Below are 12,673 nucleotides of genomic sequence, written 5' to 3'. Positions count from 1 at the left end.
TGGAGCATGTACTCTTTGTTAGGTATTGGCCTGAATACTTTACATATATTTAAAGCTCTTTAATGCCCAAACAACCCTATGTGTAAGGATTTATTATTATTCCCATTTTCCAAATGATGAAAATCTGGCATAGAGATGTGAGGTACATTGAAACTGCCAAAATTTCACAGGTATTCATCACAGGTAATAATTAGTGAAGGGGGTTCTTAGTATTATTTAAGATCAATCTAGAAGAACATAAAAAGCTGAAACTGGCAGAACTGGAAAGCCAGCAACTCTCCAACTAATATCAACATTCATTCTGCAATGCCTTTATTCATCGTCCTGCGAGAAGTGATAGTGTCTACAAAGGCCCAGGAATAAGAACATAACAACCCCCGTAATGGGATACTTAAAATAAGATTAAATGTTGGTGTAGATTGTTATCATCCATTAACATTCCTCACCTCTTTTGTGGTGAGAGTGAAGCTGAAAGCCCCAGCTGTAAAATAAGCATAGGACGCAGACTTAAAGAAATACTTGGAGATTCCGATGTAGAACATAGAGTCACTGCGTTCTGGGAGCACAAAAGGAACTGATGGGAAGGGGGGATATTGAAGACTTTTCAACGGGTAGAAAACGCCCTGTGGGGAAATAGAAAGACCAGTGTATTAGGGGAAGACTCAGCTGTGCAGGATTAAAAGGAGGGGGACCCACTCAAGCCAGAATATAGAAAATTGCAGAAACTCAGTAGGGATGAGAAAACCATGAGTCCTCTGACTCCTTGACTATGGACTATGTTTCAATGCTTTGATGACTTCTTGAGCATATCTGAGCATGTCTTGTCCACCCTAGGATGTAATCTGGTGAGAGTGTCCTTTTTGGTCCCCTTCTCAGAGGAAGGAAGGCAAGTGCCTATATCTGGAGGGGACAGCTCTGGATAGTTCCCGAAGTGCCACGTAGAGAATTAAAGATGTCAAACCTCTGATCTACAAAACCCATGACTTCTGAGCATCTGGGGCATCACAGACACAAAAGGACCCAGGACGCCACGTGGGAGTTTTTGTGACATTTTTAAATGCTGACCTCTTTAGATATAGGTTGTTATTACAAAATGGTGTCTTGTGTAACATTTAACTGATTTGAATGACTGAGTCCTTGAAACATAAGTCTGTATGCATTTAAAAAAAAACAATGATATTAACTTTGGAGCAAACTAAATGTAACCACAGTTACATTTTCTAGAATCAGCAAACACCATTATTATGTGCTATTGGCCCTGACCAGGATCAGCAGACCTCAGTTAAATTCACTAAGCTGAGAGTTAGGAATAAATAGAAGTACCAATATTTACAACATACCAATCTGTTGAGTTCTAATAAATGCAGACTATCTTACTTGCTGCCTCTTAGCCTCAAACCTTACTCCCAGAAGTACAGACAACATGATACTTTTCTTGAAGAAGGCAGACATGTTACATAATCCAAACAATCATTTACCAATCAAGAAAGTGTTCAAGAGTCTTTTAAAGGAACCTAAACATGAGAGAATTCCTTGAAAGAAAATTAAATTATTGGAAGAGAACGTATATTTCCTTCTGCACGTAATGTTTGTTCCTCGAATATTGGCTGTTAATGGCCAAAATCAGAACTCTGATGATGACAAAATTACCTTCAAATTCAGGTCAAAGTAATTCTCAGTAATTTCTGGGGAACTGACTAGGGAATAATCCAGCAGAGTATAGTTGTCAATCTTTCTTAAAACTAAAAAACAAAGAAAAAAGAAAATTTACATTCATACAGGTATAGTATAACCATGATTAATGTTTATCCAGAACAATATAATTCTGAACCCTCTGTTATTTAAAACAAAAATTAACTATTATCCTATTTCTTAAGTAACACTTGCTCACTTTTCAAAACTCAGGAAAAGTAGATAACTCAAAAGAAGAAAGTAAAAACTTCCATTTGTCACGTTGCCCTGAGAGAAACATCGATAAAATTCTGGCTGTTGTTCTGTCACTAAGTTGTGTCTTGACTTTTTGTGAACCCATGGATTGCAGCACCCCAGGCATCCCTGTCCTTTACCATCTCCTGGAGTTTGCTCAAATTCGTGTCCATTGGTACACCAGATTTTCATCCATATCCTTTTATACATGCTCCCAGAAGTGAAGAAATTTGCCCACAGCAAGCTAGGACATGGGACTCTTCCCCTGGTTCTTTTCTCATCTTTTCTACATCTTCTTACTCTTTCCCTACCTCGCCAATCTATTATTTTTTATTCTTCTATCTGCATCCATTCATCAATCCATCTGTCCAGACACCATCTCCTTTCATCCCTTATTTATTAAACTATTATGAGTTAGGGACACAGAGAAGAGTCAAAGTTCCTCCCCTCAAGGAACTCAAGGTGGAACAGGAAATTAACACAATGTAATAAGAGCAGATCTATAGCTGAGCTCTGGATGGTCCGACTACAAACTGAGTCTTATAGTCTTCCTCACCTTGGTATCAATAAATCCATTTCTTCCAGTTTTCCAGATGCTCAACATAAACCCTGGGGTCATCCATCCCTGATTCTTTTCATGATCCACATTCAATGTGTCAGCAAGTACCACTGTCACTACCCTCCAGGTACATCTGGAACCTGAGCACCTCTCACCATCTTCCTCACTCCATCCAGGCCCCTCCCTTCCTTGCCCATATGGGTCACTGCAGTAATCTCTTAAGTGGTCTCCCTGCTTCCACCTTTGACCCTGTCCTATAATTAATAGAAGCCAGCGTGATCTTAAAATATAAGCCAGGACATGCAAGGTGTGACCAGGACTCTCCAACAACTTCTCATCTCAGACTAAGAGCCAGCCTTCGTGATGAGCTATAGAGCTCTGAAGCTCTAACCATCTGCTTTCCCCTCTTTGACCTTGTCTGCTGATACTTCCCCCTCGTTCCTTCTGTTTCCAGTATGGTCTCCTCACAGTTCTTCCAAGGCACTCAGCATGCTCCCACAGGGGCCTTTGAGCTTGAGTTTTCCTCTGACTGGTAAGTCTTTCATCCAGATTTAGGAGCAGCTGCTCCCTACTTCATTCAGGTCCTTACTCCAATGCCACTTGTTCAGGGGTGCCTTTCCCAGCCAGGCTATTTTAAACAACTCCCACCCCCACCCTCATCCTGCCACCAGCCAGTTCCTTTCCTGCTTTAGTTTTCCTCTTACCATTTATTGCAATGATACTGTAGATGATACTAATTATCTTGCTGGCTGGCTGTCTCCTCTCACTGGCCCCACGAGGGCAGGTATTTCTGTCTCCTAGGCTTATTGCTGCATCTCCAGCACCAAGAATAGCACCCAGCCTATTCCAGGGGCTCAGCACATCACTGGGAGATGAGTGGATGGAGTGCAAAGAGATAGAAACACCCAAAGTATCACGCGAGCATTGAGGAACCGGAACTATGCCTGAGCTGAGCCTTAAAAGATAAAGAGGAGGGAACAGGATAAGGAATGGCTGAGGGACAGGAAGCAGAAGGAGCTGTGCTTAGCACAGGTACTCAGTAAATATCTCTTAAGTGACTAAATGGATGAAGCGGAGAGAAGGCTTTTCTAGGCAGAGAGGACAGCAGGGTGGGAGGCAAGGGTGTGAGGGAGGAGAAGCAGTTTGATGGCTGGAGCACCTAGAGGAGAAGGATGAAGTCCAGAGAGGTGAGAAGGAGCCGGACCATGACAGGCAGGGCTTGTAGTCCATGAAAAGGGATTTGGACTTGATCCTGAAGGCAGCTATAGGAACTGCCAAAGGGATTAGAACCAGGGGTAACTGGCCAGGATGAGCATCCATCATTCTGAAGAGGATGGATTTAGTACCAGAGCTGGGATTCAAGCTCATGAGAGTTTAATCCTCTGCCTTACATCTTGTCTCCCGAAGCCACCTCCTCCTGCGGTGAAGCTAGCTAACCAGCAGAAAAGAGCAGGCCCTACACACTCAGGTCAGTCCCCGCATGCCCCTCCCTGCAGTGGCACTAGTTTGCAGAAGGGAAAGCAGACTGGAGAGCTGGAGCAAAGCCCACCTGGAGAGCACCTGAGTGCAGGGTGGGAGAAGAAGCACCCAGAAGAGACGGCTCTAGGACTCACCCTCCAGCGTGCTGAGATTGGCATTCAGCGCCTCCACCTCACCTGTGATAATGGGACAGAGCTGGCCATAAAAGGGAAAAAAAATGCAGGTTATCACATTGTACCGGACATCTCTGTTTCAGGGCCTAGACAGTGCCCACAAAGGCCTTTCAGTGAGAAGACCTTCTCCCTTTGGACTTTCCCTTAAAGGTTTCCCTTAAATGAGTTGATGTCCACAAGCCTCAAGTTCCTAATGAGTGGGTGGTGTACCACTGAATGCTGGCTCATCTTCAGAGCAACTGGGACTACACCCAGCTTGCCCCAGCAAAGAACGAGCTCTTGGCTTTCCTTCCTGCCGCATGACAGGACGTGTGCCCAGTCCATGTGCTATGACACCTGGGGAACCTGCTGAGCCTTTCCTGACGGCAGGGATGACCCTGCCTCTCACCTCCACTGTCAGGATGCCAGGCCCTGCCCCAGAAGAGTTAGAGCAGGGGACTTGACTTCCTTGCTGGGCTGCTTTGAGAGCTCATTTGATCAGACATCTACTTAGATCAGAACCCCTTTTGGAATCAGAAAAGCAATCTTGAATCACTCCCAAGCACATCTGTAGGAAGGAGGAAAAGTACCAAGGTGGGTGCCATGTGCTAGGCATGTGCTGAACACTCAGTGTGGGGGTTACGAGCAGAGGCTCAGGAGCCTGACTGCCCGGCGTTGGATGCCTTGGCAAGTTCCTTGTACTCCTTTGCCTCAGTCCCCCCATCTGCAACCTGTGGACGATAATAACATCTGCTATGTCATAAGCATTCAATGAATGTTAGCGATTGTTAACCCCATTTTGTCTTCACTACAGTCCTGAGAGGCAGGCACTACTGTCCTTTATTTACAGATGGGAAAACTGAAGCTTAGAGAAGGTGAGCAAGTAGATCAGTAGGATTTGAAATCTGGTCTGACATGGCTAGACCACTGTGGTCGGAGCACTCCTGTCCTTTTCCAGTGACACAGAGGGAACCCTAGAAGCAAAGCATCTATGTCATATATAAACTCCAGGCAAGCTTAACTATCGGCTTCTTGTTGGAGGCCAAAGGACCATGACTTGTTTTGAACGATGGATGAGCAAGGGTGGGGTCTCTTAAGGTGACAGCACTCTTTCCCAGCCTCTCTTTAATATGCACATTCGCTGGCACTCAGCAAATTTCAGGTCAGGATGGAGAAAGATAGGAAAGCTTCAGCATCCTTGGGCCAGCTGGGCAACCTTGTTGGACAAGCTGCTTAATGTTCCTGTGTGTTGATTTCCTCATCAACGTTCATTATGCACCTCCTGCCTTCTGAGCATTGAATTCAACACAAGGAGGATGGAGACAGCCAGACATCATCCTTGCCCCTCTTTCCCAGAGATGAATCTCCTTTCTTTTCCCTGTCCTCCTCACTCCTCTCCTTGTCTCTCCAGAAACATGTGAAGTGTTCAGGGAAGATACTGACAGGATTGGAAAGAGGGCTCACTACCAATTCCAGCTTTTCCTTCTTCAAATGCTGACTTCTGGAATCAGGAAGTCACCTTAACTTATACTATTTCACTTGGCTGGAAATATTCATTTTTTTCTCCCATTCCTTACCTATTCAAATCCTACCTGTAATTCAAGGCCAAGTTCAAGTTCTGCACCCTCCAAAAATATCAACAGGATCTATTTATTTAATTTTTCCATTTCTCTGAACCCCTTCACTTCAATCTAAGGACAACATAGGTATGTACAAGATTCAAATACTTATTTAGTTAGTTTCACAAGTCTGAACGGGGTTTTCCTAAATAGATGAGCTTATTCCTTTTTCATATCCCCAATAGACTCTAGCCTAGTGCTGGGCATGCAGTAGGCATACAATAAACCAAATCTTTTTGATTGTTTGCCCACCCTGAGGTGAGGATTTGAGGGAAGGAGTGCTGTTTTATTTATTTCTATACCTTTAGCACCAAGCATAGTATTTGGCACATAGCAGGCACTTGAGAAACTATTAAGCTGCAAAGGGGAATGTTTGTGAAAGTGCCTTGGGGAGTGCTTAGCACACAGTTGGTGCTCAGGCAAGGTTTATTGACTCAGAGCTCATCAAAGCATGGTAGAACTGCTGCTGGCAGCATGTCACTGTGGCTGGATAATCTTTAAGGACTTACCATTTCATTTAATTTCTTTAAAATGGGTTTCTCCATGGGCTCAGCAAAGGAGTTATATAGGACACTAGGAAAAAAAAATTTTTTTAAGGCTTTTACAGAATCATATCTGCCAGTTAATAACCACCTCTAGGAGCTGCCTGAGAATCCAGCCACAGCCTGGCCACTTCCCACCAGGGTTCCCTCACTCACCTGAGCTCTCCAGAAAACGAGACATCGGCGTGGCTCACTTGAGCATAGCAGTCTTGGAGCTTCAGGATCGGGTGACCAAAGTCATTTCGGGACAGGACAACTATACCAGTGAAATAGACTCCAGAGAGAAACAGGTCAGCTGCTCCTGTGTCTTGGCTATTAACAGAAAAAGTGCAAGGTTACCCAAGCCTGGGCAGGGGTGGAGATGGATCTTGTTCCTCTGAATCTACACCCATAGGAGGGCTTACCCATAGGCTATAAGCCCCAGGAGGGCAGGAACATCATCACCTCTGGATTCCTGGCACTTAACAACAGATAGGAGTGGAGCTGAATGGATATTTACTGAACAAATGAAATAACAAATATGTGAATGGTGACAGCTCTAGGCACCTTGTAGGTATTTCATCCTGAGTGCTCTGGCCCCCATCGTGGTTGGGCATGTTTTAATTTTAACCACAATTCATATATGAAGCTTGCTTGGAGGGAGAACATAGGGGTAAAGTGGCCACAGCTTATTTAGGAGGGGCATCTAGATGTGAAGGCGACACTTAGGTGTCATCTGTGAACTCCTTGATGGAGGCTCATCTCCAGGCCCCAGGGTTTACCTTGTGGCTTGACACAGAATAAGCACTCAATCTATGGTTGATAAGTCAGCAAGGAAATGAGTAATACATGAATCTCTGCTTCTTATGAGGGAAAACGTCATTTTTCTACTGTCTATAAGACTAGAGTTCTTGAAAGGGAGATGAGTGGTGTTCAGTACCATTCGTAAATGGATGCAGTAGGCACTCAATAAATGGATGCTGAACGACAAAATGGGTGAATGAATGTGTTATCCTGGGGCATCAACCAAGGCAGACCTAAACATTACACTCAGGATAGTGACTTGCACATAATAGGCAGTTTGTAAGTGTACCTTGAATTTGATCCTTTCTTTCTATAGAAGAGTGCAAAGTCCTTTTGGTAGAGGGAGAATTGGGCTCAAGCTGACTACCCTCCTGCAACCTCCTTATGAGGTAGGAAGGCTTATTTCTAAGCAGTTGTCCTTACAGTTAGGGAAGCATGTTCAAAGACTAGCTCAAGGTCAGATGGTGATTCACTGGGACTCTGAAATGTTAAGCTCATGTCAATGCCTCTAACAATCAGGGACATCTAGCTCTTAGGAAATCTTAAAAGGCACATTGATCAGTGGCTCTGCCACTGATGCTTTTCAGGCCCCTCTCCCTTGTCCCCAGAAAACATATTCTGTTTTAAATCTCTCTTTGAAGAATGCACTTGAGAAAGACGGTTAATGTTAGGTAGTTAGACTAGGAAAAAGGAGTCCAAAATAGCGGTGGTTAACAGACAAAGAAAGGAAAAAGCCTGCAAAAACAGAATAGAGTAAGGTCTGAGTACCAGAGTGAAAACATCAAGTGAAACAAACAGCCCTCCTGGCTAGCCCAAATTTACATAGGGTAGGAGAAGGCAATGGCACCCCACTCCAGTACTCTTGCCTGGAAAATCCCATGGACGCAGGAGCCTGGTAGGCTGCAGTCCATGGGGTCACCAAGAGTCGGACACGACTCAGTGACTTCACTTTCACTTTTCACTTTCATGCATTAGAGAAGGAAATGGCAACCCACTCTGGTGTTCTTGCCTGGAGAATCCCAGGGACGGGGGAGCCTGGTGGGCTGCTGTCTATGGGGTCACACTGAAGTGACTGAAGTGACTTAGCAGCAGCAGTAGCAGCAGGCTCAGGGGGAGGAGAAAAAACATAAAAAGAGGAGCCAAAATTGAGCCTCTCTCTTCTCTTCTCTTTGCTTCTTTTGGGTCATCCCACCCTTATACCTGGAGGACATAGTTTCCTTTGCTTGCCAAATAAAACTGAGCTGTAACCGAGCTGTAGCGTGGGTCTGCCATTTAAACTGAGCTGTAACCAAGCTGTAACACTGGTCCATCCATCGCTTCAAATTTTTGCTGTGGCGAGACAGAACTGAGGAAATTACACACTCCCCTGACAGTTAATGACTGAGGGAAAGAAGCCTAAAGTCAAATACATTGGCAAACATGTAGAGTTTTTATTTTTTTCTCCATTTCCCCCCAAAATAGCAGCAGACTTTTCAGTGGAATACTCACAAAAGTGCAGACTTGACTTCCCAGTCTGTGCTGATGTTGGTAGTTCCATGATTGGTCAGAGCCCTGATTCCAACACCAGGAACAAAGGCAAGTGAAGTATTTGGAAATGAAAAGGCATTGATTTTTATGCTATAAAACAATAAACAGAAGAATTAGTGCAATTCTTGTAACACATATTTCAGTAAGGCAAAACCCAAAATGCAGTCGTAGAACTCCTGAGAGAAACAGGCAATTGTGAATTCCTATAGAGGAAGGGGGCTTCCCTGGGGGCTCAGATGGTAAAGAATCCACTTTCAATGCAGGAGACCTCAGTTCAATCCCTGGGTCTGGAAGATTCCCCTGGAGAAGTAACTGGCAACCCACTCCAGTAGTCTTGCCTGGACAATCCCATGGACTGAGGAGCCTGATGGGCTACAGTCTATGGGATAACAAAGAGCTGGACACAACTGAGTGACTAACACTTGCTTGTAGGCAGAGGAAGGACCCTCAGGTCTGCACTGCAGCCTCAGGACACTGCTTCCTAATTCCCTTCAGACCCTTGGCAGGAAGCCCCTTGTATCTAGTGGAGGGGAGAAATGAGCAGGTTTAGAAGCAAATTTTCAAGTAATCAGTCTCCTTCTTTAGTTTCTCTAAAGACAGAATATTGCCATCAGGATCTTTCCCCTCAGATGTTTCAGTATTTCTCAATGGAGGGAACATTCATATTTTGGATGGGACAATTATTTTTTATAGAGGACTATTGACAGCATATTTGGCATATGTACCAACTAAATGCCAATAGTTCCCCATCCCTCACAATCATCAGGACAATAAACAGCCTGCCTTCCTTCCAAATGCCCTCTTATGTGGACAGTATCTTCCCTAGTTGAGAAACTTACTTTAGAGCATGAACTCCTCCTAAGGATTCTCTGAGTGGTCACTGGTCACACAGGTAATTAGAGGCAGTAGGTGTGCCAGGCTGCAACAGCACAGGAGCGGTCTAGAGGAGCTACCCCATGCCCGAGGTCAGGGGCGGCAGCTGAGAGGAGCTACCCCACGACCGAGGTCAGGGTGGCGGCTGAGACGAGCTACCCCACATCCAAGGAGTGGTGGCTGGATGGGCGCAGGAGGGCCAAGAGGAGCTACTCCACATTCAAGGTCAGGAGGGGCGGCCGTGAGGAGATGCCCGTCATCCAAGGTAAGGAGCAGTGGCTGCATTTTGCTGGAGCAGCCATGAAGAGATACCCGATGTCCAAGGTAAGAGAAACCCAAGTAAGATGGTAGGTGTTACGAGAGGGCATCAGAGGGCAGACACACTGAAACCATAATCACAGAAAACTAGTCAATCTGATCACATGGCCCACAGCCTTGTATAACTCAATGAAACTAAGCCATGCCGTGTGGGGCCACCCAAGATGGGTGGGTCATGGTGGAGAGGTCTGACAGAATGTGGTCCACTGAAGAAGGGAATGGCAAACCACTTCAGTATTCTTGCCTTGAGAACCCCATGAACAGTATGAAAAGGCAATATGATAAGCTACTGAAAGAGGAACTCCCCAGGTTGGTAGGTGCCCAATATGTTACTGGAGATCAGTGGAGAAATAACTCCAGAAAGAATGAAGGGATGGAGCCAAAGCAAAAACAATACCCAGCTGTGGATGTGACTGGTGATAGAAGCAAGGTACGATGCTGTAAAGAGCAATATTGCATAGGAACCTGGAATGTCAGGTCCATGAATCAAGGCAGATTGGAAGTGGTCAAAAAAGAGATGGCAAGAGTGAACGTTGACATTCTAGGAATCAGTGAACTAAAATGGACTGGAATGGGTGAATTTAACTCAGATGACCATTATACCTACTACTGTGGGCAGGAATCCCTTAGAAGAAATGGAGCAGCCATCATGATCAACAAAAGAGTCCAAAATGCAGTACTTGGATGCAATCTCAAAAACGACAGAATGATCTCTGCTCGTCTCCAAGGCAAACCATTCAGTATCACAGTAATCCAAACCTATGCCCCAACCAGTAATGCTGAAGAAGCTGAAGTTGAAAGGTTCTATGAAGACCTACAAGACCTTTTAGAACTAACACCCAAAAAAGATGTCCTTTTCATTATAGGGGACTGGAATGCAAAAGTAGGAAGTCAAGAAACAAGAGTAACAGGCAAATTTGGCCTTGGAGTAAGGAATGAAGCAGGGCAAAGGCTAATAGAGCTTTGCCAAGAGAACGCACTGGTCATAGCAAACACCCTCTTCCAACAACACAAGAGAAGACTCTACACATGGACCTCACCAGATGGTCAACATTGAAATCAGGTTGATTATATTCTTTGCAGCCAAAGATGGAGAAGCTCTATACAGTCAGCAAAAACAAGACCGGGAGCTGACTGTGGCTCAGATCATGACTTCCTTATTGCCAAATTGAGACTTAAATTGAGGAAAGTATGGAAAACCACTAGACCATTCAGGTATGACCTAAATCAAATCCCTTATGATTATACAGTGGAAGTGGGAAATAGATTTAAGGGACTAGATCTGATAGATAGAGTGCCTGATGAACTATGGACGGAAGTTCGTGATATTGTACAGGAGACAGGGACCAAGACCATCCCCATGGAAAAGAAATGCAAAAAAGCAAAATGGCTGTCTGGAGAAGCCTTACAAATAGCTGTGAAAAAAAGAGAAGCAAAAAGCAAAGACGAAAAGGAAAGATATAAGCATCTGAATGCAGAGTTCCAAAGAATAGCAAGAAGAGATAAGAAAGACTTCCTCAGCAATCAATGCAAAGAAATAGAGGAAAACAACAGAATGGGAAAGACTAGAAATCTCTTCAAGAAAATTAGAGATACCAAGGGAACATTTCATGCAAAGATGGGCTCGATAAAGGACAGAAATGGTACGGACCTAACAGAAACAGAAGATATCAAGAAGAGGTGGCAAGAATACACAAGAGAACTGTACAAAAAAGATCTTCATGACCAAAATAATCATGATGATGTGATCACTCACCTAGAGCCAGACATCCTGGAATGTGAAGTCAAGTGGGCCTTAGAAAGCATCACTACGAACAAAGCTAGTGAAGGTGATGGCATTCCAGTTGAGCTCTTTCAAATCCTGAAAGATGATGCTGTGAAAGTGCTGCACTCAATATGTCAGCAAATTTGGAAAACTCAGCAGTGGCCACAGGACTGGAAAAGGTCAGTTTTCATTCCAATCCCAAAGAAAGGCAATATCAAAGAATGCTCAAACTACTGCACAATTGCACTCATCTCACATGCTAGTAAGGTAATGCTCAAAATTCTCCAACCCAGGCTTCAGCAATACATGAACCGTGAACTCCCTGACATTCAAGCTGGTTTTAGAAAAGGCAGAGGAACCAGAGATCAAATTGCCAATATCTGCTGGATCACTGAAAAGGCAAGAGAGTTCCAGAAAAACATCTATTTCTGCTTTATTGACTATGCCAAAGCCTTTGACTGTGTGCATCACAATAAACTGTGGGAAATTCTGAAAGAGATGGGAAACCTGTATGCAGGTCAGGAAGCAACAGTTAGAACTGGACATGGAACAACAGACTGGTTCCAAATAGAAAAAGGAGTACGTCAAAGCTGTATATTGTCACCCTGCTTATTTAATTTATATGCAGAGTACATCAAGAGAAACGCTGGGCTGGAAGAAGCACAAGCTGGAATCAAGATTGCCAGGAGAAATATCAATAACCTCAGATACACAGATGACACCACCCTTATGGCAGAAAGTGAAGAGGAACTAAAAAGTCTCTTGATGAAAGTGAAAGAGGAGAGTGAAAAAGGTTGACTTAAAGCTCAACATTCAGAAAACGAAGATCATGGCATCTGGTCCCATCACTTCATGGCAAATAGATGGGGAAACAGTGGAAACAGTGTCAGACTTTATTTTGGGGGGCTCCAAAATCACTGCAGATGGTGATTGCAGCCATGAAATTAAAAGACTCTTACTCCTTGGAAGAAAAGTTATGACCAACCTAGATAGCATATTGAAAAGCAGAGACATTACTTTGCCAACAAAGTTCCATCTAGTCAAGGCTATGGTTTTTCCAGAGGTCATGTATGGATGTGAGAGTTGGACTGTGAAGAAAGCTGAGCAGTGAAGAATTGATGCTTTTGAAC

General features: G+C 44.2%; 1 protein-coding gene across 1 annotated transcript in view; it reads right to left on the bottom strand.

Moving 5' to 3' along the window:
* Positions 1–12,673, bottom strand: part of BPIFC (BPI fold containing family C) — a 42,988-nt gene that overhangs the window by 16,833 nt on the left and 13,482 nt on the right. The window contains exons 4-9 of the mRNA XM_040234794.1: positions 8,549–8,677; positions 6,434–6,589; positions 6,245–6,308; positions 4,099–4,159; positions 1,651–1,742; positions 447–623 (exon numbers count right to left, since the gene is read on the bottom strand). Of these exons, the coding sequence (XP_040090728.1) occupies positions 447–623; positions 1,651–1,742; positions 4,099–4,159; positions 6,245–6,308; positions 6,434–6,589; positions 8,549–8,677 (679 nt within the window). The remainder of the gene's footprint in view (positions 1–446; positions 624–1,650; positions 1,743–4,098; positions 4,160–6,244; positions 6,309–6,433; positions 6,590–8,548; positions 8,678–12,673) is intronic.

This window comes from Oryx dammah, unplaced genomic scaffold (genome assembly GCF_014754425.2).
Source record: "Oryx dammah isolate SB20612 unplaced genomic scaffold, SCBI_Odam_1.1 HiC_scaffold_29, whole genome shotgun sequence".
In the NCBI taxonomy this organism is placed as follows: Eukaryota; Metazoa; Chordata; class Mammalia; order Artiodactyla; family Bovidae; genus Oryx; species Oryx dammah.
This window is presented reverse-complemented; position numbering and strand designations above follow the sequence as displayed.